Source organism: Anopheles marshallii, chromosome 3 (assembly GCF_943734725.1).
Source record: "Anopheles marshallii chromosome 3, idAnoMarsDA_429_01, whole genome shotgun sequence".
Lineage (NCBI taxonomy): Eukaryota > Metazoa > Arthropoda > Insecta > Diptera > Culicidae > Anopheles > Anopheles marshallii.
In genome coordinates this window covers 77,799,451-77,827,041 of record NC_071327.1, presented here as the reverse complement: position 1 = coordinate 77,827,041, position 27,591 = coordinate 77,799,451, and the positions used below count along the sequence as shown (strand labels likewise).

Below are 27,591 nucleotides of genomic sequence, written 5' to 3'. Positions count from 1 at the left end.
TGGCCGTTCGTAACTGTGTTTTTCGTTGTTGGTTTTCCGTGTTTTTGTTCTTTGTGTCGATGTTCATCCATGATATATCAAATCAAATCTTTTTTCCATGACAAATTTATCAATAAAATGGTTTAAATTTAAATGGATATCTTGAAGTTCCTATAGTTCTCTCATGCCTTACGAATTTCGTAATATTACGTATTGTTTTCTCAATGTTATTGTCGATGTGTGATTTAATGTGCTTTCGATAAATATTCGTAAAATTTGTCAAACGTTCTAACGTTTATGTTCTTTTCAAATCAATTATTTATTTTTTATTGTCGTTATATTTCTGTCAACTTGTTTTTCTTTCCTTTTTGTGTATTTTTAGAAGTTTTTTTTATATTAGTTTCAAATCGACTTGTGTCTAATTTGGGATGTGTTTTTGTACCAGGAACATTATTTCACGTTCAGCTAAGTTATAAATAAAATTAAAAAAAAACATTATGTACATTTCAGCTGTAAATATCCTTGCATAAACAATAAAACAGTACATGTGTTTTCCTAATGCAGCTACTATTTCAGCGTCCATTTTATGGATCACGTTCAACTTTGGCACTTTGCGAATTTCCCCCTTTATGTCTATTGGTGTTTTTTTAATCGATTTATGTTCTTTACAACTGCCGCTTGGTTTACGATCATTCCTTTCATAGCCAAACTTTGCTTCATAAAATTGTGTGAATTCGTTGGACAACGCTAGGAAATAGCATTTGGAATTGGAACTAAACTAGAGAAAAACAGTGTACTCCTGCACACAATGGTTGCTCTTTCGATTACAGCGCTCCTTTGCAAGCACGATGGGCAGCAAAAGCAAAAGACACACTTCTAAGCTGAGCTGGCCCCAAGACCTCGGCAGTAACCTTCGCTTTCTATGCAAATCTGTATTTAAACCTCGTTTAAGCAGAATCACACCAAAATGGAACCACAAAACAGGATTAAAGAACCTTCACTTGGCGAGAGCAATAAGTGCTCATGAATAGCAAAAAGCGCGGAAAATGGACCACGACTAAGACGTGGTCAGAATGTTGTATCGTGGCAGGTTCTTGTCGAAGCCCAGACCAAGTATTAATGCACCGGGAGAGGAGCGAGGACAGGACTGAGGGAGGACATTTCTTTCTCCGTTGTCTTTCTGCGCGCTGTCCATCTTAAGCTGGGCGGCATTGCTTTTTGCATGTGCTCTCTTATGCTGGGAGCTGTACTGATCTAATCAGGGACAGGTTGTGTAATGTAAGTGAGGACAGAACCACATTTAACCTAGATTTTAATCAAAAGATCAGAACTGTCAGGGCAGATGTCCTTACGTTGTGTCAGATATTGCAACAATGGATTCCATTTGTGTCGCTGTTATCAATAAGATGGGTTCAAAATTATGTTTTTACAATTTGTATTTTGTTACACATTATTCTACGGACAATATTATCTCGGAAGATGATTCTTTGTGATTGGCATTAAAAATGTAAGAAAAATGCACTAACGATGGTTAGTTAGATTGGTTACATAAAAAAATTATATAATTATTTATCAGTTATTATTTCATTCTTTATCTACTGGGTTTCGTTCAAATTAAGAGACAAAATATGAACTATCTGATTTTAGACGACGCTTTAAGTTTTCGAACAGTAACAGTACCCATGATTCCTGGAACTACTTTTATATGTTTTTTTTCAGTTGCAACAATACATTACGTTGAGGAGACTAACAGAGCAATACATTCTAGAGCACAGTTATTTCCCAAAAGTTCTCAAAACTATACGCACAAAACATAAATCTCACTGTTTGTTGTAATAAGTTTCATTACTTCATCTACGCCATACACTCTAACACTGTAACATCCATAACACTTTTTGTTTAAATTCCTCCTCCCTACAATAAATGCATGAAACTAAAACTGTTCACTCTTTGCCGCGCCTTACCATTCCCATTCCGTGTCACAATGTGTGTCGCTGTGTCAGTTCCGAACAGTACAATGATTTCAAATCGCGATGATGATGGCAATGATGATGTGGCACCTTAACTCGATGTTGACGCATTGGATATTTCGTTGATGTATTGCGTGTACGGTGGCAAAACACTTTTATTTTTTTCCATGTATATCTCGTCAGTACTAAACGTTCCGTAAAACTCACCTTCTTTTACACACCGGTCAACAAGGTCACAGCTGGATGGTTCTAACGCGCCGCTTCATTCTCGTTCTCTCCCGTACAGTGTGCAGGAAAATGACGGTTCCTACTTCGAAAGTTTCACCGCCCTGTCATGGAAAAGCGAAAACCGACGGCTGTCCGCAGTACGGGCGGTGGAAACGAGGGCCGAAATACTGCCGGAAAATGACAACGATCGTCTGCTGGAGGATGACATCGAGCGGTCGGAACAGAAGGAGCATCTCTACCTGGACGTGCTGTACGCGATTGCAAACACGGTCGGAGCGCCGGCACCTGGTGGACAGGTAGGTCAAATGGGTGTTTCATGAGGATGATGAACCGACGGAATACTACATGGAGACGGATAGGTGTGGTCCTCGCCATATTTTCCCATCAACCATTCTTGTGCACTTTCATCTCCTGTCTTTTATACTAATAAAATCAAAACATAGGATTTTTGACATTATAAGTCAGCTAAAAATTATCTAAATTTCACATGTTTCACATAGTCGGAGGATGTCCTGATGAATCCTACCTTGTATATTATACTTTTCCATCGTAAAGGCTCTCAAGAGCCTAAAAGTATGTTTTCCCTTCATTCAGGGAACATTGTCCCCGAAGCAATTTGTTAAGTGCTAGGTGTCGCACATTCTATCGCACTCTAAAAATGTGAACAAACTCTTTAAGCTGCATGTTACAAGTAAGCTGAAAAGTTCGTGAAAAAATAACATTTTCCACGCACTCGTCCCCGTTTGACACTTTAACTTCTGCAGCATGCTCAACGTTAACATCAACGTATACGCTATCTAAGATTCTTTCCAGTATTATTGCTTTGGCACACTGATGAGTATGCTAATGAAGCAAAGCCGTGATAAACTTTTTGACCCACATGTCTGCAACGCATTTGCATTCTATGTTTCATTCCATTCTGGCACGTTATCGTACATTTCCCCATCCGTATTTTCACCACCTCTTGATGTTTATCTGATGTACGTATGTGAATGTGTGTGTGTCTGTATGTGCTCCACGTATTTATCTGCCATGTGCACCAGTTTCCCTCACAAAAACCCTATCCATTAACTTATATGAAAATTAACATCAATGTGTTCATAATTACTATAATCTGTTGTCTCGATGGAACTTTTGGATTTCCCATACCGTATTGTGTTTCATTGGCTATTATTTGTTTCTCTGTCTCTTAAAATTGGACTTCTTCGACTTCAATCAACTTTCAAGCTGTTTCCATCTTATTTGGGTACATTTGTCTAGTTTTTGCATTTCATTTTCTTTCACATTTTCATACTGGTTTAAGTTATTCTTCTTTTTACCCTTTTTCTCTTGCACATCTATCGTTCCATTTTCATCTCTCATTATTCTCGTACTGTTTCTATTAAACTATCTTTCTCTCTATTTCTTCTATAACTTCTATCACAACTTTCTACTCTTCTGTCTACATCTTTGCACGCATCGCGTACGTATTTTGCACCTCAACCCCGAACGAAAATCTAATCAAACGCAACCGTCCGTTCGTCGTTGTATGGAAACCTGTATGTGCTACTATTTGGTGCGCGACACGTGCAATTCGGCCCACAACCAAACGTAAAAAAAACCAATTTTCCATCCAACGGGTAATGTGCGATAAAACTCTTACTTTCACGGCACTGGACTACTGTGCATTCTATTAACACACATCACTTAAAAAAGCGACTTAAAGTAAATATACTAAACCTTCTTCATAATCTCTAAGGCAATGTTTCATAGTTTGTAGTACGATTTGTTCTAATTTAGAAAAGTCTGCATGTAGTTGGAAATGAATGATTAACTAGTGCCGTAATCATGATTCGTATACGCATACATTTCTAACATCATCGTAGTATTTCTCGCTTAAATTACCCTTGAATAGAAATTCGCTTAGTAAAATATTCACTTGTTTCTGATCATAAATTCTGTTCTGCGATGTACAATGAATTGGTTCAAAAATCGTTCTCTTTCTGCGCCGCGATAGTTTCATACATGCTCTAAAATTTCCACTGCAACGCCATCTTTTCAACCTCGTTCATCTATTCATCAATCGCTCTCACTAACCATCCATGCAATCGATAAACTGTCCCGCTAGAAACGAAAAAAAAGACACAGGAAATGAGTTTTACAGCTTAGAATGAAAACCAATTCCTTCGGGTGCACTGGGATGAAAAAAACAACGAGTATGCAACCGTACCAGGAACAATATTCCCTTCTCACGGCCAATAATTCCCTTCTCCAACCTATCCGAAATTCGTCTGAGATTGCCCCCAGTCAATGGGAACCGTCAGTTTGCTTGAGGTACAAAGACGTCTAAAAGAATCTCTGCTCCCGTGCTCATGTATGAGACCGCATCGGCCGTTCATCCTGTGCATATGGTGTCCAAGGTATGATGGAATCAACTTACTGCTGCATCGTTGGTTTGAAGCATAAATGGTGCACGCCATTCCGACCAGATTCGACCCTATTGACTAGCTCGTAATTGAAAGATTTCCATCGAAAGGTGACTCGTCCATCGGCCAGATGCGACCATCAAGCTGAAGGCTGAGCTAGTCGTCTGGTACCTTGACATTCAATAACTCGGGCCTGGTTTGCTGCATGATGAAAATATGTTTGAAGAATGGTTCGAACGGTATGCTTTTGGAGAGGGAACACAAAAATAGGCACAGAGCTTTTGCAAAATTTTATGCTTTTGAAAGCGAAAAACGGTTCCATATTGAATGTTTAAGGTGTTTTTTGGTATATGTGCTTCAATCTTACTGAACTGTTCGTCATCAACGAAAGGTTAGTAAAACACAAGTTTAAATGTTTACTTTTATAAATATAGTATTCAATATCCCGGATACTGCCCAATCTGATACACCAATGAAAAGCAGGATGTATTGTCTTAGTCTAATGGAATGTAATGTCTTATTCTGCAAGTCTCTCAAATCATCTATCATTTAAGAGTCCACTCCTATTCTAACAGTTTCCTAAAACCACGTAGACCTAGAGTTTTGGACGAGTGTGATTGTGTAAAGAAAATTTATAAGAATAAGCAATTGCACATTGATTAAAACGATTTTAAAATACCAAAAAGAAACACTTTATTTCTTACAGCTAAACCAGTGTAAGTTCTGACCCTTGTATATTTTACTTTTTAACCTTTGTTATTGTTACATCATAACATTAGCTGTTGTTGGAAACGATTTCCTCGAGTATTCATTGAGATGCCGGATAATTTGAGATGAAAATAAACTCGGAACCAAATGCCGATCACGATCGTTAAAAGTAACGAGAGCCGACTTTGAAATTTGATCACGATGGCAGTTCAGTTTGTGGCAAGGAAATCCTTATCACTCCTTTTATTTGGCCCTTTTCATACAATACCAAAAACCACCCAATATCTGTTGCGTTCGAAGTCTTAGTCAAACGGACATACAATAGCTGGTACCTCCTCCCAACGGTGCCATTTCACTCAAGTGCATCGGACACAACCGTGGTGACCGTGGGCGTTCGTACAATTTTCTTTAGGTCGTACCTTCTTTCTCTGCCATGTGAGCAACTTGCGTACGGAGCCAAAATTCATTCAGCTCGGATAAAAACGACCAGACGACGACGGCGTCGTACCGGGACAGATCGAATTGCCACCGCTGTGGTGGAAGCCGTAAGACAATTCCACAAAAAAGGATGAACGAAAATAATGTTCATTCAACCCTCCAAACCGTAGTGTTTAAGTAGCGTGGGATTTCCGATTTGCGTCACCAGAAGAAAAACGAAATGGGCGGAAAAAAAACCAAAATCTTCACCATGTGCAATTCAATCCTGCGTCGGTTAGCAAGAGAAATGATTTAGCAATAGACGCTGGCCTTCGGAGGATGCCGTGAGTGCTGTGAAGCGGTGAATGGGAGTATAGAAACTGTCAAATTCAGTCGATGATTGCATGCTATTACTTGTTGTCCTTCACTGAATGGGTACGTCAGGCGTGGACTGAATGGTACAATGACGCAAACGAAACCTCCTGTCTAAAGTTGGTTTTGTTTATCGTCATTTGACGTCTCGTTATAAAGGCCGATACTACAGTGCACTAGTGTGGCAACCTTGCATAGAACGCTATTCGGTTGTTTGTACTCAATGGAATATGTTATAATGCGAAACATGATATCGCACATCAAAATACCATTTTTACAAGCATTTCCGAACCCTATGCAACTGTTCGAAATAAAATCCCCTTACGTGCAACACGCTTTGCCCGGTGCGCAGCAGTAAAACGTTGGAATCTTAAACCATTTTACTGCCTGATAAAACACCACTGCTTTGTACGCTGCTGGTAAGTCAACTGGCTAGCTGGCAGCATATTCCTTCCCGCCACTAGAGCACGTTTGCTCGTCTGCTGCGGTCTGCTATATTAAATTTGTGGCCCATCAATGCTTTGTTATTTCTTGTGTCTGCCTGGGCTACCTGTGTGCTACCTGCTTGCCCTTGCCCAAACCGGGATCTGCATGACCGGGAAACGAATCCATCGTTTTCCGCGAGTGTATCGGTGTGTGTGTGAGTGTGTCTGTTTCGGATCCTACCTCAAGGAGGTTTCATCTTACCGACAGCCGAAAACTACCTACGCTCCAAGCACCATATGCTCCACCAATAGCGCGGACCGAATCGAATCGAAACCCTTAAAACCAGCTGGAGCACAAAAGTTCCTCTAGCTCGTTCGTTTTTTTTTTTTGTCAACTTTTTGGGAGTTTTGCTCGCTTCTCTCGCTACCCGTCTGTCTGTTGCTGCCAAACGAACGGGAGTAAAATCCAATACCGACCGGTGACACATCGTTTGCCAGCCGGATCGTATGCCTGCGAGGTAGCCCACCCGTTTCGTGGCACTGGATTGGAAAAACGAAATGGAAAAGCTCGTTAGAAAATCAACATTATACCGGGTGTGTGCCGCTGTGGAATGATATTTGCATGCATGCATGCATGGTAAAATTTTGATATGATCGGCATTTTACATTTTCTCACGAGTTTTCTCACAACTTAGCGGCTTTGGTATTTTATCTGTTCGTTTTTCTTCGGACCGCCTGTAAAGAAATTTTGCGGGAAGGTAAAAATCTGTGCAAGAAAGAAAAATAATTCAGTATTTTTCACGTAAGTCAACATTGGCTTTAGGAGCTGCTAAATATGAGCTATGCTGGTCTTAATAAATCCTCTCCGCATAATCGCATTTCATCTGTCAAATATCTACACGGCATGACATATTTCAAACCCAGCCCAGTAGTGCATTGTATCGCCTTGTAGTTTCATCCGCCATTGGTAGCGATGCTTTATTAAAAGGGAAGCAACTGGATGCATCTCATCAACGGTATTAAAATCACACTGATCTCATTCATCTTTCTTACCTTTTTGCCTATCCTTTTCGCCGCTTGTTGTGTCTGTATTCGTCGCCAACTTCCGCCGGCGGGACGTCACATCTACGTTACGGGCAAACATAACACACCACAAACCAACATCGCCACGGGAACAACTGACACGGGGCTGCAGTTTGCGCACTACAAAGAGGAGATGTACCTTCAGGCACAGCGCGTGTTCAACGTGTCGGCCGACCGGCACTACCGGCTGCTGCATGCCGCCACCGAGGAAAAGCCCAAAATCATCGTGCTTACCGTGATCGTACAGGAAGCGGAAGGGCTCGAGGCAAAGGATGCCAACGGTGAGTGTAGCTTTCGCTTTTATTATTAATGGTTTTCTCCCTTTTCACCCTCCGCGGTCTTCCTTTGTGGAAAAGATTTATACTGCACGGAAATGACGCATTCGTCATGTTGGGAAAAGTTTTCCAAAATATTGCTTTATGTAATATAGGCTGGAAGCCTGTGTTTCGTCCGTTTGTGCACTAGCACTGTAGGGCATGGTATTAGTAACTATTCGTCCCAAGCTGTGGATAGTGGCACATTTGTCCAGAAACTTGCTAAAAACTTGCATGCACTCTCGAGAAACAATTCAAAATTGGATGGTAAGATTTGCAATCTTTCCACAATTCCCTGCAGATTATACTGTTTTAGTAGTGATCCTTACAAAACGACTCTTAAAAGTAAATCAAAGACAAAATTTAATGATGTTTGTGTCTTTCTCGTACATAACCTTTTGATAGCCATCTAAGTTCTAATCTTCATGCAGTATACAATCCACTTGGTACACATTGTAAACACATCATTGCATATCCACTGGCAGTGATGTTACATCAACCATAACCAGCTTTACAACAAAATCCGCACTAAAACGATTACAGTGCATACGAGGTAAAGCTGCTACCATGCAAGTGTTGTCATATACCAATAAAGAATCGTAGCAACACCAAGCGCAGTCTCGCGAAGAAGAACAACCAAACAATGTTGGGATTCGCCTTCACGCTGGTGTGTCTGTGTGGGTGTGTGTCAATTTTTATAAAATATATTACACCCGCTACAGTCCCACTTGCGGCTCAATCTGCAAATGCCCTGTTTGTAGGTTGAAGACGGATGCGCCCGTGAAGCAAGTGCTCAACGGTCTGATGATGTACCATAAATTTAATAACGGAAAAACAAGTGTGCAATATATTAGGGTACGCGTTGCTTGGTGTACGTGGTTGTCAAGAGGAAGCAATGCTGGTTAAAATGAATATTTGCAAGGTTCAAGAGGATATGCACACTCCAGCACAGCTCAGTGAATTTTATTCTTGCGAAAAATATTGTTGCTCAATATTTTATCTCAACGAAAGGAAAATTACATCTGGTATTGTACCGTATATTTTGCTTCTACGTGATGTGAGACCGGATCATGTAATTTTACCACACAAGAAAACGACAATCCACAATAGCTTCTTTCGCCGTTCAACGACCAGCTAAGTTGATTTTCGGGAGTCTATTTTTAGCCACCCATTACCACATTCTGGCATCCAGCGGCGAAAGCACTTCCAGCATACAGCGCAAAACATCCACATCCTTGCCAACATGACCACAGTTTACAAAGGCGACATAAAACGAACGCCTGACTGTGTCTGTGTTTGTGTGTGTGTGTGCGTCTGCACGTAATCAGAGATTTAAGAAAGTGCGCCACTACCGTCGTAAAGATAAGCAGATTCCAGCGGCAAAGGAAAAAAAACACAAACACACACCGGACCATGAACTCACCGTACATGCCACCACCGCCATTGACTTCCGAAAGCCCATTAACACCATCGGACCAATGCGGGCATTGGAAGCCGACTGAATCGTTAAACATTCGAACAGAAGCTTTGAGATGGTGAAAAAAGCGTTCGTTCTTTTCTTACTTGTGCTTTCTTACTCCAGCTCCAGTACGCTCGCTTTTCACCTTTTTCCACCAAGATTGAACGTTGTGCTGCGGGCGATGGGCAAGCAAAGCACTGTCCCAAAGCACCCAAGGCACCAAAGCGTTCTCAATCTTCCCACCTTTTTTTTCATACCTTTCTCGCTAAAATGATTAGCCCAGTAATTGTGTAATTCTTTTACGCACTCTTTCCCACTCGACCCACCGTTTCTTCCACCCGTTTCCGTTCTTTTCATTCATGAGCGCAGAGGATGTGGCATTGCCATAGCAATGACGGCTTTACAGAAAACTTTGGCTACTAGATGTAGGAAGTGTGCATACACTTTTTTAAAAATTGAACATTTCAATACTCCTGAGCTTGCAGGTTGTAGCAAATTAACAGCCAAAGGTTTTATTTGCTTGCTCTCTTCCTTTTCGTACCGGGGCAATCGTGGGATGGTAGAAATGATTGTGAAATTATGAGAAAAGAAAAATATGATACTTGTCAATAAAAAAAGTCATGCTCGCAAGATTCGTTTTTATTTTTGGAAAAAAAAACACTTCATAAGTGATCCTCGAGTTGGTGGAGCGACTGCTGACGCGTAGGCTCGTATTGATATTCTTCCAAAAGTTGTTAGTTTATTAATCGTTATGTTTCATCGAGGATTAGGAAGGCTAGAGTGGGACGGATTTAATTGACTCTTCGTATGGATGACTTCAAATATTAATTTGATTTGAAGCGAAACCAAGACGGTTGTTTTTTAGTTAATCAGTTGTTCAGCTGTATTTTAAAACGAGCCGAATTCTGTGAGCTAATCCGGAGCATAATTTCTCCAAAACGCTGTAAGCTTATCGTTTCACCGGTTAGGAAAGAAGCTGGCGGTTATTGGGGTTTATTAATGTTTCAACGGAATCACCACTTATGGATGCCATAGACAGATTCTTTCCAATTTACTACCCTTCAAAACATCAAATGAAGTAAGTGGTAAAACTCGATTCGCCGTCCGTTTTAAAGCTCACATGTAAAATTGCGATTCCGCAAATATAACCGACGATCCACCAAACGTTAAAGACAGCCGATAACCACATCGGTTCATTCTTCCACGGATAGTGCCACTTGCATCACTTTCTTTCGTACACTCTTGGGACCTACCATTATTCTCCTCTAACGCAACGCAAGTATGAAATTGCTGCGAAAGAATAAGGGAAAATTGCGGAAAAACTTCCTACCACCTTTCTATACCTTTCGACAATGATGGCCAGAAGTTTGCACAAGAAATCGCACGATAGCGGCCTAACTTGCTCGACTCCCGGCTCGGGCTCTTCGTTACGTGTTCTGGTAAAGCTGATAAAGGTGTAGAATGAATTCCCACTCGTTTGGTGGCAATGAAAGGGGGGAAAAAAACAAGAGAAAAAGACTCCCCTCTTCCTACTAACCGCGGGGGATTTAATTTGAAAGTGAAGAAAATTGAAATTATCGATTATTTTTACCACCATTAAGCCCTGGGAAAGTGCCGACGGAAGGAAATATGGGCGCGGTTTGCGCACTGTAGTGCGGTTTGATTGGTGAACTTTTCTCATCGAAGTATTATACAGTGTGCGGTGTGCGAAGGAAGTCAATATGTATCTGCCTGATGCGGTCCCACTCGATGGCCCACTCATAAACGAAGACTTAACGGCAACCAAGGAAGGGTACCGTGTGGCTCGTGTGTTTTACAGGAAATCGGAAATTTATTCATCTTTTATTATAGTAAGGTTCGGAAGAAATACCTGGGAAGCACCATTTTGCAAACCCAAATCCATGCAGTACCCTTCTGTACGGTTCCGCGAATATCTCTTCGGGAAGCCATCATGCCCCACAGTTTACCCTGTCCTATTTATAACCAAGCAGACAATAATCGTTTCGAACTTACTTTAGTAGTCGTCTTCCAACCGTTCCAACGTAGGTACCGACGACAAACGACACCAACGGGCCACGGCGTCTTTAGGATGCATTTATCCGCCTGTCTGCCCGTTCTGATGGCAGTTTGATTGAACGGAATGACGCACACACATATTCGCTTCGGGCCGCGAATCGTTCACTCAAATAGCTTCCATCTGGCGAACGGAGGTGAGTTCGGTGTGTGAAACTTTTACACCGACCGGAAGTGGGAAGCTCTGCGTTTAGATAGTAAACACGTACACACGCTGACTGTATGGGAAAGCGATGGTTGCGTGTGGAAATCCACCCCCGAGCACGATGGGTACGTCGAACTCGTTCCGTGTCTATATATGGGTGTTGAAAGGCGGACGAGTGGATGGAAAAACGGAAGCTAGAAAAACTTTGCAATCAAACAACCATTTGGTCAGCAGCTTTACGCTCCCATTGCGTTGGATGGCGCGTTCAGCGTCAATGATACCGTCGCTCCGTTGGGTGGGTGGACTGGGTTTCTTCTTCTTCTTTTTTTGCTAACACCACCGGATGTCCGGAAGAGTCGGTATCGATGTTTCGCACCATGAAAACGTCGTCGTCGTCGCCGCCGCCGGTTGAATGCCAAGAGATTAGGGATGAAGCAGGAAAACGATCTAGCAAAGCATACCGGGCCGTTTATTTCCGGCCCCATCAAAAAAGCGAAAACCAAATGGCACAATTAGGTTTTGTGAGATGCTGATATAGCTGTTTCATGCCATTGTGTTCATACTTCGTGTTGGTGCGGGTGTGTGCGGTGAACGTAACGACGAATGGATTTCTTGCAAAAATAAGTAGACTTTAATAAAACATAACTCATTAACTGCACTACACAAATAAGAGTTTGGCATTTCGGGCTAGGCAGCTTTTTACGGTTGAATGTGTGCGTGTAGGTACAAACATTATTGGAATATTTTAAATTCACTTTGAACACCTTTGCCGCTCCTTTAAATGTCCGTCACGCCAGACCAAAATCAAACCGAATGCCCTTTTTCGACAGAAATTCCTGCTCAAGAACAATCCGATGAAATATTTCGGACGGAATATCAGCATAATTAGACAGCTACCGGGAAAGAACCGCTGGGGTCGAACACAACCACTCGGCCTGTGAGTGATTTATTGGTGTGAACGTAGGCGAAACCATCTTGTGCTAGTAGCATTCCACCAAGATTTATGCCAATCATCATAAGATTTCACAATACCAGTCAATAACTTTCCCTTTGGCAGACAGGAATAGATGCCTTTACTTTGATTGTCAGCCAGGTTGCAACTTTTTTGTTTGTATAATCGAAACCAACCTAAGAGTAACTTTTAATTGAAAATTTTGCTTAGTTTGGAAAATTAATGCAAGCCGTCCATGCTGATGTTGCTAAATCCTTAAAACGTGAATCTTCCCCAAACATTACCAATCTGTCAATTTAAAATCCTTCCAACGCTCTTATCCATCTTTCTTCTTTAATGCATATAAATCGAAAGTCTACCAGAATTCTTTCACTCCCTGACATGCCACCAGACGGGCCAAACGGGCTTTCCAGACGCGATGGAAAGATCAGAGAAAATTGATTCGGTGAATATTATGTTCACGCGCGTTCAGCTTTGCCATCGTACCTTTTCGAGAATAAAAATAACGCGACGCGAAGGCTGACAGAGTAAACCCCCAACTCCGAGGGTAGAGAAAATGGGATCGTTTTGCGCGTCGTTTTGTTGTGGTTCCTTTTTCCCGCAAAACCAATCCGGGAGAAGAAGGAACGAGCAAAATTTCGGGATTCGCAAAACAGTCGTTTCCCCTCATTTTAGTATTTATTGTACTGTAACGTCCTTTCCAAGCAAGGAAGACGGTGGATTGTTTCATCTCAATACCAACACACGCTGTAACACCGTGGTAGCGAGAACTGTTCGCAGAGTATAAACATACATTAAGCAATATTCGCTATTGGTTTGGGGCTGGTGCTGGTCGCGGATGGAATTTTGATTGATTGAATACTTTGACGAACGTTTGCACCTGCTGCCGATGGTTTGAGATTGGAAATAGTGGAATATTTGAGGTGGAATTGAACAACTTGTAACAAAGCAGCCGAAAGCGTTGAATTATACAATAAAATTAAAAAACTTACACAAAATGTACCAGGCGTCTCCATCATGATGAACTTATGCGATGGGTGAATTTGGCTGTTTAATTAAATCTACAATGAACATTTGCTACCATTTTTCTTAACTGCTTTAAAAAGTTATAAGTATTTTATTCATTATTTAAATTCCAACTATTCTAAAAAAATATCTGGTTTCAACAACAGTACAGCCAAACAGGTGGAGGCGCATGGTTGATTATGAATATGAAATGTCTTATAGTTTACCGATTTGACTAGACACTACAGTTTAATGTTTTAAATAAAACTACATTATTAATATTTAAGGTAAAATAATAATATCATTAAATACCCAATAAGAAAAAAGATATACTTTTTCTTAGTAAATTTTAATGAAGTCTGTTCATTATCCCCATCATTTTTTTTTGTGAAATACACGTAAACACGTAAGTCTTATGCTTCTAAGAATCGTAAATTCCCCATTATAATAGCTCTGCCGCGAACAATATTGCATACAAATTCTAGGAAACTCCCTACAGCCACGTCCACACTCAAATTTACTCGCATTAAACCTCATCGTTTTGTTCGTAGCTGATTGTTAACGCTTGCCGCCGATTCTCTCTGGAGGGTACATTTTAATTACAAAACCCCAAAGCGACCCTTCCTATGCATAGCACCGGGGCTTTGACACGAGGACATTATTATCGCCTACGCTGAAGGACGTGTGACAGAAGCTCATCACATCCTAGTTCGCTATCATTCCCGTTCTTAGTCTCGAGCCAATTTGCATGAGGTGCGAGGGTGCTGCATAAATTAAACAACCTGCCGGTGTTACTGTTCGTACTTGAAACCAACCAAACCACGTGCTATAAATGTTGGCAGCTAATATTGAACTAATGTGGAAGGATGTTTAAAATTACATAGTCTTGTTCCCCTTTTTTATTGCGATTCTTGTTTGCTGCTGAGCTTTCGGTTATGAGCGAGGCATTATAATTAAAAATCAATAGCCTGATTCAATTACAACCAAACCATTAATGAAGACTAGCACTAGACACGGGCGTGGCTCAATTGCTATTGACAAGAGTCGAAAGAAACCGCAGAAGTAATGCAAATAAAACACGACAGTAAGAACGCGACCACTTCCCCGAGCGGTCTGGTGCACGGTGCGACCAATCCGCATTACTGCCGAAGAAATCTCTCGAGACCATTAGCGACTGATGGCATAAATAGAGCTAAAACATTCCCTCCATTCAACGCGATGCAATCACTCCAGCTGTGCGAGCCGAGAAATTGTCCGCAGAAGTGGAATAAAATGTCAGCAAAGTTAAATTGATCGAAAAGAAGCGCTTTTCTATCTACCTTTTATCCCTTCAGTAATAATCAGCTCCCGATACTCCAGTAACCTAAATAATCGATGTATTTCACAGACAGAGTCAAGTTAAGTGTGTTTGAATGAATTAAGTATGTTTGACGTCAATTTACTTAACTACTCAATTGACTTATCGATACATACAAAATATAGAATTTATTTTTTCCCAACAAGCCATCAACAAGCTTAAAACATTTGCATAGATGGTCAATATTTTAAACATTTAATTGCTTCATCAGCACACAGGTAAAAGTTGAAACTGGCTTCACGACGCATACGTGCATTCAACACACGTTAACATGGCTAAAAACCCAATTAACCCCCTTCGTTCTGTTTTTGCTGCCCTGTTGTGTACCGTTCTTAACACGCAGAAACAAAAACAGGTTCCCCGTACCGTTAAACACCTAATTAAATTCTCACTTGGCCGGCCTTTCTGCTCGCTACGGACTAGAAGAGAAAACTTTTTGTTGTCATATTAACTTTTGCGAAACACACTTAACCAAAAAATGGGACGTAACGTGCTGGAAAAAATAATACACCAACCTTTCACTAAACAAACAACTGGTGGGGTACATTAAAATAAAACTTTATCTACTGACAACACTGGCCGGTCCTGCAGCATTAAGATAGCAATTTTCAGAACCGTTTTCGTGTTGCTTACGTCATTCTTGTTTTGCAATTAAACAGCGAAAAAAGATGGGAGTTTTTAAAACTCATATTACTACATTACCGTATAACAAATTTGCTGTAAATCGTGAAAAATTACACAACATTAAGCCCGTTTCGTTCTCATCATCATCATCATCCACGAATCGTAGCATTGAATCAGAATTGGATGGGCTCAATCTTAAACAATAACGTCCAAATGTTATTCTGTAAATCCCCCATTTGAAACAGAAACCCGCCTCCAAACTGAGCCATTCTAAATCAAAGTAATCTCGATTTTTTTCCCAAAATAAGATGACGAGACTCACCTACTACGATCACTGTAAATAAAATCGATCGTTCCATGATAAAACACATTCAAAGGAAATGGTATGAAAATTTTCCAAAAATATAAATAACTCAAAATGCGTATCGTAAATTTAAAACAATCCCTCAAATACATAACCAAATACGCGCACAATCATAATATTCATACTGAGAGTGTAATTTGTTTGCAAGACGTTACGCAAAAGAGGTTTACCGTTCTTCCGTTCTATTGATGTGTCTACTGTCAACTTAAGCCTTTGCATCACCATCTCCCCGGTAGCGCCAACCGTTTTTCCAAGATTTCAGCCACCGTTATGTGCAGGCTGATAAATCATCATAATTTTCCACGCTCCGCCAGTAGAATAACCGGTCAGTGACCGGGAGAACCATCTGCCCGGCCAGCACGGTGAAAATTCCTGCTGCAGGTGATCGTGGCAGGAGTCGGTCCGGCCCATTAGTGCTGATTGATGATCAAGGGGCTTCGCATCCATTTCGTTTGCGTACGAACACACACACACAAGCCTATCCCTGCCACAACACCTTTGAAGTACCCATTGGTAGGATAATTTTCTTCGTCTTTTACGACGCACAATCTTCAAACGCAAACGCTCTTTCTGTTCGTGTTTGACCCGTCACGGGTGCGCGGGCCGAAATTGAGGAAGAAAAGAGCAAGGGTATGGCAAGTTCCATTATGGACGGGTATTATCAGCAAGTTGACATCTTTTAGATTATGCTTTTATCTTTCTTTCTCTCTTGGTGCTTTTCTCCTCTCGGTGTTGTCCCTTTCATGAGAGCTAAGGTGACACGCAATCAAACACCGACACCATTCCGTGCAAAGATAGTCTTGATTTGCACCTTGAAAGGTGCTGGAGTCTTTGTTTGAAAGGTGTCAATTCGAGGATCTTTAATAATTGAAAGAACTGAAAGCAAGTACCGCAAAACGAAGATCTTCAAAATAAGCCACTATAACACTCTAACAGATGAGTTTTCTCACAAACAAAAAATATACTAAGAAACAACTATACTGAACAATGTTATATAAGCTATAAGCTGAAGTATTTCGAAAAATATCCAATTCAATACTCACCCTGGACAATAATGACACACTTCCAATGTCAATCATTAACGAGATCAATTTTCTGCAATTCCGTTTCGGGCTTATAATTGGCTATCCTAGAGAGGGAGAGAGAGAGCAAGGTGAGGGTAGAAATTAAACAAGGGGAAACAGTATACACAACATCCGAGCTACAGCTTGGAATCGCAGCAAATATTGTCGGTTGTTGTGCTATCGCACACTTCATCGCTCAAGGACTTCACTTCACGGTCCATACTTCCCAAACCGATCCGTAATACCATCGCTGCCATCGGCTCTTCGTCGAAGGACAGCTGCTACTTTTAATTACATCCCTTAATACGCCGGATCAGATCAATTTGTTCGCTTTGATGCAGCCCGTTGGCAGGTCCTGGAGAGCCAGATGCCTGGTGCAAACATACGCCCGCTTGAAAAAAAAAAAGAATTAATCGTTCAACGGTACTTCATCGTGCAGGAGCGGTGACCTTCTGAGGAGAGGTAACTTAATAGAAAAATTATCTTGGACAAAAATAAAATCTCAGTTTTTTCCAAGCTACAGTGTGCTAAAACAGGGAGCGTTATGCTCTTCGTGGAAATCCATTTTTCCTTCTCGAAAGGGTTGGATGTGCCTTTTTTTCGAAATTACTTTTATTATCCTTAAGGATACTCGTTAATGGATGGCTCTCTTTCATCACACACTAAACATACGCAAAAAAGAACATTGTTGGTGCCATGATCAGGAATTTCGGACTGGATGGACAGAAACGGTGCAGATTTCATAAAATATCAATGTTTGCGATTTGTGCAAGCCTTTTATAAACCAATCATCATCATCATGTTTATGATATACCGGACAACAATAGCATTGCTGTCCTCACCCGCACAGCCCTCTGCTTTCCAAAGGATTCTTCATTCTGTTTGCGTTTCGGCAGCTTATCTGCTGCTAAATTCCTACTGCAGCATTGAGGAATCGCACATACACCCCCCCTCCAAGGACAGAGCCACCAAACGCCCGTTTTCCGTTTATCGCATTTAGCGTTCATAACTTCGTTAGTCGCAAAGTGTACCGCAACCATAAAGCAAAGGCAAATGTTTGACCGTAATGTTGTTGACTGCCGACAATCAAATCCGCACGACCGACGCTATACAAACTAAACAACACGGCGCACATTAGCCGGGAATGTTGGGGAAGTACCGAAAAATTCAAACCACCACCAGAGAAAAGGAAAAAGCAAATCGGAAAGCAATTTTGGGCATCATCCTCAACGTAAACCGCTTACCACAATCCATTTGCTATGGATTATGGGACTGCTTTTCCAATTCCGGTTAAGTAGAGAGGGGAAAAACGAACCACTTACATGCACGCACAGCACTCCGCACGCAGTCTGAATGTAAAGAATGGGTGAAACGAAACATCATACACGATTGTTGAAATTTTCACCACCGATTGGGGGGTGGTCCAGTGGGTGGGGGGAATAAACCCGAGAATAAACGTGGGGCGTAAGTAAATCCTTACGCACGCAAATTCAAAACTCATTCATTTAATCATTTTCACTGCCCTTTGATTGTTTGTTACGTCCCGTTCGGAAACGTAGGAATTTTCCATGTCAGCACACGCAACTGGAACTCTTTTTGGGGTTTGCGTTATTATAGCACTGCCACGGGTGTTCACGGTTGAACCGGAGCATTTGGCCACCCGTTGGCGCTCATTAGCCCGTTGCAGATATGCCACGTAAAGCGAAGCGAAAATGGTTGATAATATTTTTACTCCACAAATAAAAACCGCTCGCTCTGCTTTGATCGCTGCTGACAGCGTTCCTTGAACTACACACAAGCAGTTTCGAATTTTTCCATCTGTAAATAATAACAGAAATTCAACGTGTACACAAAATGAAGAGCAACAAAAAGGAAACCGAAACCATTCGCCTGTGGGAACGAAAGCTTGTCCACCTTTGCAGCAATATGACAATATAATGTAATGACTTTTTACACTATCGCACCGCGTGGGGTCGACGTTCCCGAAATCACAACCACGCCACCATAAAGGCCATTCGATAGGAAAGTTCAGGCTCGGAATCAGGCGAAGCGTCGAGAGATAAGAAAAAAACGATATCTGACCTTACACCATTCAGTGCGGCATACCACAATGGGGCCAGCTGGTGGTGGTGGTGGTACAAACATATCTCGCTTCCTGCCGGCAAAAGATGGATACCGAAAACCATTTTTGGCCCAAGAATTTTCCCACTTTTCTGGCCATTATCATTGGACCAGATTGACTTGTGTCTATGTTTTTTTTTTGCATCGCTTTTGTGCCATGCCTCAAATCTTCAAAGGTAAACTTTTAACCTTTCGACGGATGAGAAGTAGTGCTAACCACAATTAACAGAAGAGTGGAGCTTCAGGATGGTTTATAAGGAGGAATTTCCGGTTTTATGGGGTGTTTTTTTCCGATCTCCGCTTTACGATAATCGCCAAAGGTTCGCACTTCCGGGCTGGTCTCCCGGGGCAGCATATTTCATTTCACATGGTTGCACTGGAAGATTGGTTTTTAGACGTATCTACTGCCCAACACACGGACCCACTAAAAAAAACGGGACGATTAAATGACCAAGCACGTGCTTCTATTTACTTGACCTTCGTGTAGTGCTGGATGATTTAATTCTATCGTGCTTCGTTTTTTTTTTGTTGCTGTTATCCCATTTATCTACCGATACGATTAGAATGGTTGAAGTGACAAGATAAAATCGCTGTAAGTAGTCAGTATAACAGGCATCAGAGATTGTGATGGATCAAAGTTCTGCTTGGCAGGAAGGAGAAGGACACTAGTGGAACCACTCAACTCGGTTGATGGATAGTAATCGAACAGCAATATCTTCAACTCGTAACAAATATTTTATGGAAACTGAAGCTACATAATAATTGGAATTTATATTTTTATATTTTTTACTACTTTTAATTTCCAAGTAAAATTTAATTAAAAACATAATTCCTAAAAATTATTTTAATGACCTTAAAGTTATGCCAAAGGCTGTAAAGCAACAGAATGCTTCAAAACGATCCGTCTCAATCGTGAATGACAATTAAACGCACGTGCAAAACCACTGTTTTTATGTTCCATTTACATCGACAATGTAAAACTATTGAAGCGGCATCGTAATGAGGCGACAATCAGATAATGTCACGTCAAGATGTAAAATGAAAGGAAACGGTGTCGCTCAATCTGTACAATACAAAACAACACCGTTTGCGAGCAGAATTCTTCCCCATCCGCACACCGCCTCACACTGTGCATTGTTCTGGCAACATTTGCTTACTTATCTACACCACTCCAGCCGGGGACTACCCGGCTGTCCATGTCCAACCACCATTTTACCTGCAGAATACCTGTACGCCAAAGCAAAGGCATAGTGAAGGCACGCGCTCCAATCTAGCAAAGACTAAACAAACCACCGTTACAACAACAAAATGGAAAAGAAACAGCGGCCTGTAACCGTGTGTAACCGAGAAGCAAGCTGAAAGCTGATTGTCCGTAGATTGACGGTTACAATACAATCATGCTCGATACTTCAACACCTTGTGTTTTCCGCTCTCAGTTTCCCTCATCCGTATCTTTATTATTTCAGCACCGAAGCTCATTGAACCAAAGTAAAGTCATTCTATTGATACTGGGCTGAAGAAGGATGTCCGCACCGTGTCGTGTTTGCCTACCTGCGAAATCCGATAAAGCGCCAGAGCGCTCTCTGTGCCTCTCTTTATGAACTGGGTGCAGAACCGGTACGCACCTAGTCAAGCGGCTGTTGGGCACGGTTTCCCATTGCCGTGCACCATCTCTCTAGCGAGTTTGTTTATCATGCTGGCCCAAGGACCCAAGCGCCAACGACCCAACCATCGGACGCGTACTTCAAGTTAATCATCGACAGGCACTTTCATGCAGCGTATCATAAACGCGCCAGTGTTGCGCCTTGCCTGTCAATGGGGTCCTTTTATTTCATCCCACCTCGGTCTTCAGCCCGGTGCTTCCCGGTTCTATTCCCTGGCAGCACATAATTGGAATGGATTGATGTTCCGCGTTTCCAAAAAAAAAAAACGCCCTTTTAGCAAAACCTTTGGGGAAGGCTTTGGTCGGGAAAGCATTTGCCTGTAACTGCCCGATGTTATTATTTCGCAGCGCAACCAAACACCGTCCACCGGGATGTGGTCGAGTTGGAGCAACATGTCGCCTGTAATGCCGCACGGCGTGGATGAATATATATATTGCACGGTATAATTAATAACCGGAACGTGCTGTACATGAACCGAGAGTTACACGGGTATGTGGTTCGAACCGTGCTGCTTGCAGTTCGGCATGTGCTTAGGGACCAATATCGGTTGATTGGCGAGGACGATGCGTTTGCGCCAATATTGTGTTGGCAATGTTAGATTAGCTACGTGCGGGATTGATACGCGTATCGAACTCCCATTGTTGCGGGACCGAACCATATCTTCCTGTATCGGTTCCCTCTGGCACGGTTTGAAGGGATCTCCAAATGCTGGATGAATTTACTCCTCGTTGCACTTTATCCAGCAATAAGTTACAATAGCTTACCGCCCGTGTCACCGAACAACTCATGCTAATCGCTAATTATAATTCCAATTTCCGTCCTGCTAAGTAAAAGCAAACATTATTTTTCCGAATATCATTAACCGGTTCGCCATTGCGAAGGTACACTTGGCTTGTGCCAACGGGATCTCTTTCTACAGTGCGTTTCATAGCTATAGGTATGTTAACAAACAGAAACAACCGCATTTATTATAAATAACTAAAGAGGATTCTTCCATTAAATATTTCCATTAGACATTTCTTGCTTAACTCTAGAATTGTGCCAACTTTTGCAAAGTTATACGTAGCACCGTAGTTATACACAATTTTTGGTCGCTTTACGCTCAAAACCTTCCCTCAAGGTGATAAATTTTAATGATTTACCAAACCCAACCAACCCGACCAACCAGCAACGTGGGGAAAGCTGTTTGAGCCCAAAAACGTCTGTCCAATGTCACCGACCAACATGAAAGGCTCTCCTTTTTTGGTAAGAAGCGGATAGAGACGGACGACTTTTGTTTATGTGATGAAAAGTACAAATTTGCATATTCTCATCTTAAGCTCACCGAACACGGTGCTGCTCTGTTCGTCTTTTTGGCTTTTTCGGGAATGCGGCTCGACTGGTGTGACACCAGCGGAACGTCATCTACGTAATTGAAACGTCACGCACCCAAAAAACCAGAGAACACATTCGTTGTTTAGCGCTAAACCCCGAACGGCAAAGGATTTTATCCTGAACAAGCTTGGTGATTTGTAAGGGCTGGATGGCAAGGCTGGCAAAATGCCCGCACCCTAAAGAACGGTGATAAATGGATTGCGCAGTCATGCTAGCGGCAACACCGGTGGTGAACTTTCGCCAATTTTTCTTGCGCGTTACATCTGTTCCGAGTTGGAAAGGTAGTGAATTTCCATACTTATTAACGCTCCCGCCAACGATAAATTACCGGTTCCTCACAGGCGTTTTGCGGGGTTTTGTTTTGTTTCGAACGTACGCCGAACTATTGAACATTTATAAATCATCGTCCACCACCATCTGGTACGCATTGTCTCATATTTCTTTGCCTTCCTCTCGCTCCTCTTGCTGTTTTTCTCAGGTTTCAGTGATCCCTATTGTATGCTCGGTATACAGCCCTCCGGAACACCGCCGCCTCCGTCGCCCCAACCGCCGATGACACCGCGCACCCTTTCCGACACCGGCATGGACAGTCTCGATTCGCCCGAGCATGGGAAACTGCGCAAACATCACAGCTTTCGGTTGAGCTTCAAGCGCAAGGATGGTCGCCAGCAGCGGGACTCGGTCGGTCCGGTGCCGGCCAAATTCATCCGAGCGACCTCCGTCAAACCGCACACGCTGTGTCCGAAGTGGAATGAAAAGTTTAAATTGTAAGTATGATGATGACAATTCCGACAATTCCAAAGTCAGCCCACTCAACTACGTTGATGTGTCCTCTTCACCATCTGCCAGTGACATCGACGATATACATTCGGATCAGCTACATCTGGACATTTGGGACCACGACGACGAAAGCAGCGTGCTAGACGCTGTATCGCGACTGAACGAAGTGAGGGGCGTTAGGGGTTTAGGTAGATTTTTCAAACAGGTGTGCCAGTCCGCCCGTCAAGGCTCGCAGGACGACTTCCTCGGTAGCATCAATATCCCAGTCTGTGTAAGTCATGAACCGCTTGGTGGATTCGGCTATTGCGCCAAAAGATAACACTTTTGGTGAATGTTTCTGGCTCCGGCAGGATATTCCTTCAACTGGCTTGGAGGGTTGGTTCAAGCTGGAGGCACGCAGCTCACGCAGCTCCGTGCAGGGTCGCATACGGTTGAAGATGTGGCTATCGACGCGGGAAGACCGCGGTACGTCCGAGGAGGACAACACGCTCGAGGTGAAAAAGTTCGAACGACTGCAGACAATCTTCATGATGCACGAGCTGAACGCCTTCGATCCGGCCTGGAAGTGGAACGGCGAGCTGGCCGGACCGTCGCTAACCATCCTTCACCAGATGGCTGTGCAAAGTGATCTATCGGATCTACAAATTTCTTTAGCAAAGTAAGACTATCTTTTCATTCTCAACACTTACTTCTTAACGAAAATTAATTTCTCATAAAGATGTCTGAGGTGTTGTGAAGACGTTTCGTGAATTTTCCTTTGGCTTTTCTAATGCTTCCGACTCTTTTTATCGCGCCTCACAGATTGGTAGCTATCATAAGAATCAATCGCAAAAAGCCACTAGACACAAAGTTCGTCCACCGGCAACTGATCGAGATGGACAAGCTGTGGGTGAACAACTACAACAACGAACCCTTGACGCGGGAACTGGAGCAATGGTTGGCCGATTCGTTGAACGGTTTCGTCGAACGATCGCTCTGCCAGATGAGGCGACATCGGGAAATCTTCCCCGCACTGCATCCGCCATCGCTTGTCCGGTTAGAGTATCTGCTCCGTTGCCTCGGGCTGCTCGGTTCGATGAGAGCCTTCCGACAAGTAAGCCCCTTCAGCAAAGGGGTACGGGGCGAAATCGTTGGTGCACTGCGGAAGGGTTCCATAACCTGGTCACAGGCGCAACTGCGTGAATCGCAACGATCGCCCAACCCGTTGGTGCACTATACGACGATTCTGATAGCGGACTTGCAGCTGGGAATTACCTACTACCATGGACTTTTCGATTCGACCAATGGCATCCAGTATTTTAGCATCGTTTACAAACAGTTTGATTCATTGGTTGGTGATATAAAAATAAGATGATGTTGGGGATATTTGTAACCGTTCTCAATATTTTACCTTTTCAGCTCGCTGAGGAAGTCACCAACCGGATCGAGTGTGGGCAGCTACCCGGTACGATAGTTAATCACTGGACGATTCTAGACCACGACCGAGAACCCGATACCGCACCGTTCGAGATCTACTTCGCGCTGCAGGAGTTCCACAACATGAAGTCACACCTCTCCGTAACGCCACAGCCCCCAGAGAAACCGCTCGGACTGCAGAACTTCCACGAATGGTTCGAACCCGCCGTACAGCGATGGATTTCCGTCAGCAAAACGAAGGCAATACAACGCATCAAGGCGGCCGTTAGCGTCGATCAGGTGTGCGAAGGGGAACGCATCGTAAGGCACAGCACATCGTCCATCGACACGGCGTCTTGCTTCTACCAGATACGCGAGTTCTGGAAAAATCTCGCCTGGCCCGACCACAGTTCCGGGGCACATTACGAAACGCTCATCATTGATCTGGTCTGCACCACGGCCAACGTTTACTCGGATCTGATTCACCAAGGGCTTGCCGATGGTGGGACGGGATATTATGACAAGCAGGCGCAACAGCAGCCCCGCTCAACGGACGAACTGTGCGTGATCGTCAACAATCTGGAGTATGTGCGCCGGGGACTCGCGGAATTTCATCCCGAAACGCATCAGCTGCCGGAGAACGCAGAAACCCTGCTGGATAATACGATCGCCCAGCTGGAGGCCAAGGCGGACCGAGTGCTCACCAAACTGACCGCCTCAATGCAGGGTCCGCTCCAGAAATCCGTATTCCATCTCGCATGGTCGCCGGATTCGTTGCCGGCAAATCAAGCCGTAATGCCGCTGTTAGAGTATCTCGATTCCCATCTGGCGACGCTCAACGTAACGCTGCTCTCGCAAAACTTCTACCGTGCCATGACGCTCATCTGGAACAGCGTACTGACGGAATTCGCCAAACAGATGGATGCGGGTGGCGAAGGGGAGAAGCCAACCAACTTCCACGACCGCATGTACGGGGCGCTTCAGCTGCTCGGCGAGTTCTTCAACGCCGAGGGTCTTGGTTTGCCGCCGGAGCTACTGCACAGTGACACATTCTGGCGGGTGGAACAACGCCTGCAGTACCACAAAACCGACACGGATCATCTGATCGATCTGTTCTACATGCAGCGACTGCAGGAGCAGCTTAACACGATCGGCCAAACGCCGCTCGGGTCACTGTCGGTAAAGGCGTACCTTAACCACGATTCACTGTGTGTGGAAATTCTACACGCCAAAGATGTGATTCCGCTCGATCCCAATGGTTTCAGCGATCCGTTCGTGATCATCGAACTGTTGCCCCGGAGGGTGTTTTCGCACTGCTCCGAACAGCAGACCAACGTTCATAAGGTAGGAAATATACGAAATATGTTAAATGCCACGTGAAAGCGACTCATGCGCATAAAAAATTAAACACATTCCCTTGTGTGATCAGCTGTTTAGTGAAGAGCAATGTTTGTTTACATTCACAGCTGACAGGCGGTTGGCAGTGTTGCCAGAAAAGCTTAAAAGTTCATTTAATAAATTTCATGGGGCTTATTACAAACTGATCGTGCTGATTTTACGATCGATCGAAAGATCAATTATTGTTTAGATCACCCAAATTATTTTGCAAGTAAATTTATTGCATATATTATACCTAATTCACCTTCACCACAATGGTATTAAATAATTGTATCATTATTTTTCTTCCACAGAAAACGCTCAATCCAGTGTTTGACGAGTGTTTCGAGTTTTCCGTCACCCAGGAACAGTGCCAGGTGGAGTCGGCCATGATCGTATTCACCGTAATGGATCACGACGTACTAACGGCAAACGATTTCGCGGGCGAAGCATTCCTGGCGCTCAACAACATCCCGGGTGTGGCCACTAACTTTAACATCGACAACTTTAACGGTCTGGCACAGATCGATCTACCGCTGCTGGAAATGAAAGATAAAAGTAAGCTTGAGCGCTTTACGGGATAATTGCGCCTAAACCATGCTCACCTACGTGTGCACTCCATTTCAGGTCATCCAATACTGCAAATTCTTGAAGGACGAGTTAACGACAAAAATGCAATGGATTTTCTACGCAAGCAGAAGGCTCGTGTTGTGGGTTAAAATGTGAACCACGAAGAAAAGGGCTACAAGGAATGCCCAAAACCCTAGCAAAAGCAGACTTTGAAAGTTGCTGATGACGTAGCGGTTGGAATTTTATTCCTAATTCCCCCCAGAAAAGGACCTTCGGACTTGCAGTAATAATTTGACTTGCCAAGGCATCTAGAGCTCAATAAAACACACCTACACAAACACACACACACGCAGCAAAACTATCATTGATGCAAAGCATTATTCCAGTAAAACACACACACACAAGGAACAGGATAGTGATGGTATGATAGATCGCAACATTTACGCATGGTAGAGAGTTTATATTGTACTTATACATGTTAGATTGCACCAAACAAAACCACTGGCAAACTCTTGTAAGACTTAATGCAACATTTAAAATTACTTCATCGTTCGCATCGTTTCTTGTGTTTTATATAGCCAACCATTGCCTTCTAAAACAAAATCCTTACAAAGCATACCTTGTGTAGCGTAGAATGCTGAGCGTAGTTTAGATGTACATACCACTCACTGTACCGCGTGTACTGGGTGCGGCGTGTGCATAGCCCATTAGCATCCTGCTAGGAAATCCTTCATCGTACCATTTACACATGGACGTTCACTAAAAGTCACAACCGTATAAATGTCGAACAACTCAATCATTGCTAAGGCGTAGTGTGACACATGCTGTGTCTCTCGTAATCAGTGTACTATGGGTGATCGGGGTACAGGCATTCCGTACCTCGCATAATTAAATATTAACGTAACCGCTAATGACACTACTAGGGAAAATGTATTTTTAACGATATAATGTACAACTAAGGGGCAATGGCGTCGTCTAAGGAAACTATTTATGCAACCAATTCCAATACTCCCGCGCCAAAGCTTGCTGCGTGAGCGTGAAGGATTGATGCTGCTGACGGGATTGATCGGTGGGGAGAACTAACGTACTAACAACCTGTAAGCGTAAGGATATGGGGTAGTTTTTTACAGTGTGTACCGCCACAAAGCATCGATTGAAGGCACGTATCAATCAGTTAGAGACGGGACGTATTTGATAGACCATCGTTGTGAGGAAGCAAGCAAGAGATGGTTGTAGAACTCTATATACAATTATAAAGGAAACCTTTGTAAGGAACTATACAGTTGTAATGATCTGTCTTCTACAATGAACTACTTCACGCCGGAACGGAGGCAAAACGTTTGCTGCACCCTGTGAAGGCAAACGA

The 27,591-nt window shown here is 43.0% G+C and overlaps 1 protein-coding gene across 1 annotated transcript in view; it reads left to right on the top strand.

Annotated features, from left to right (window-relative positions):
* Positions 1-26,374, top strand: part of LOC128711606 (BAI1-associated protein 3) — a 39,805-nt gene extending 13,431 nt beyond the window's left edge. Inside the window, exons 3-11 of the mRNA XM_053806486.1 lie at positions 2,236-2,473; positions 7,700-7,868; positions 22,582-22,870; positions 22,953-23,154; positions 23,234-23,541; positions 23,685-24,213; positions 24,282-25,622; positions 25,970-26,213; positions 26,283-26,374. Coding sequence (XP_053662461.1) covers positions 2,236-2,473; positions 7,700-7,868; positions 22,582-22,870; positions 22,953-23,154; positions 23,234-23,541; positions 23,685-24,213; positions 24,282-25,622; positions 25,970-26,213; positions 26,283-26,374 — 3,412 coding nt within the window. The remainder of the gene's footprint in view (positions 1-2,235; positions 2,474-7,699; positions 7,869-22,581; positions 22,871-22,952; positions 23,155-23,233; positions 23,542-23,684; positions 24,214-24,281; positions 25,623-25,969; positions 26,214-26,282) is intronic.
* The last annotated feature ends 1,217 nt before the right edge of the window (positions 26,375-27,591 follow it).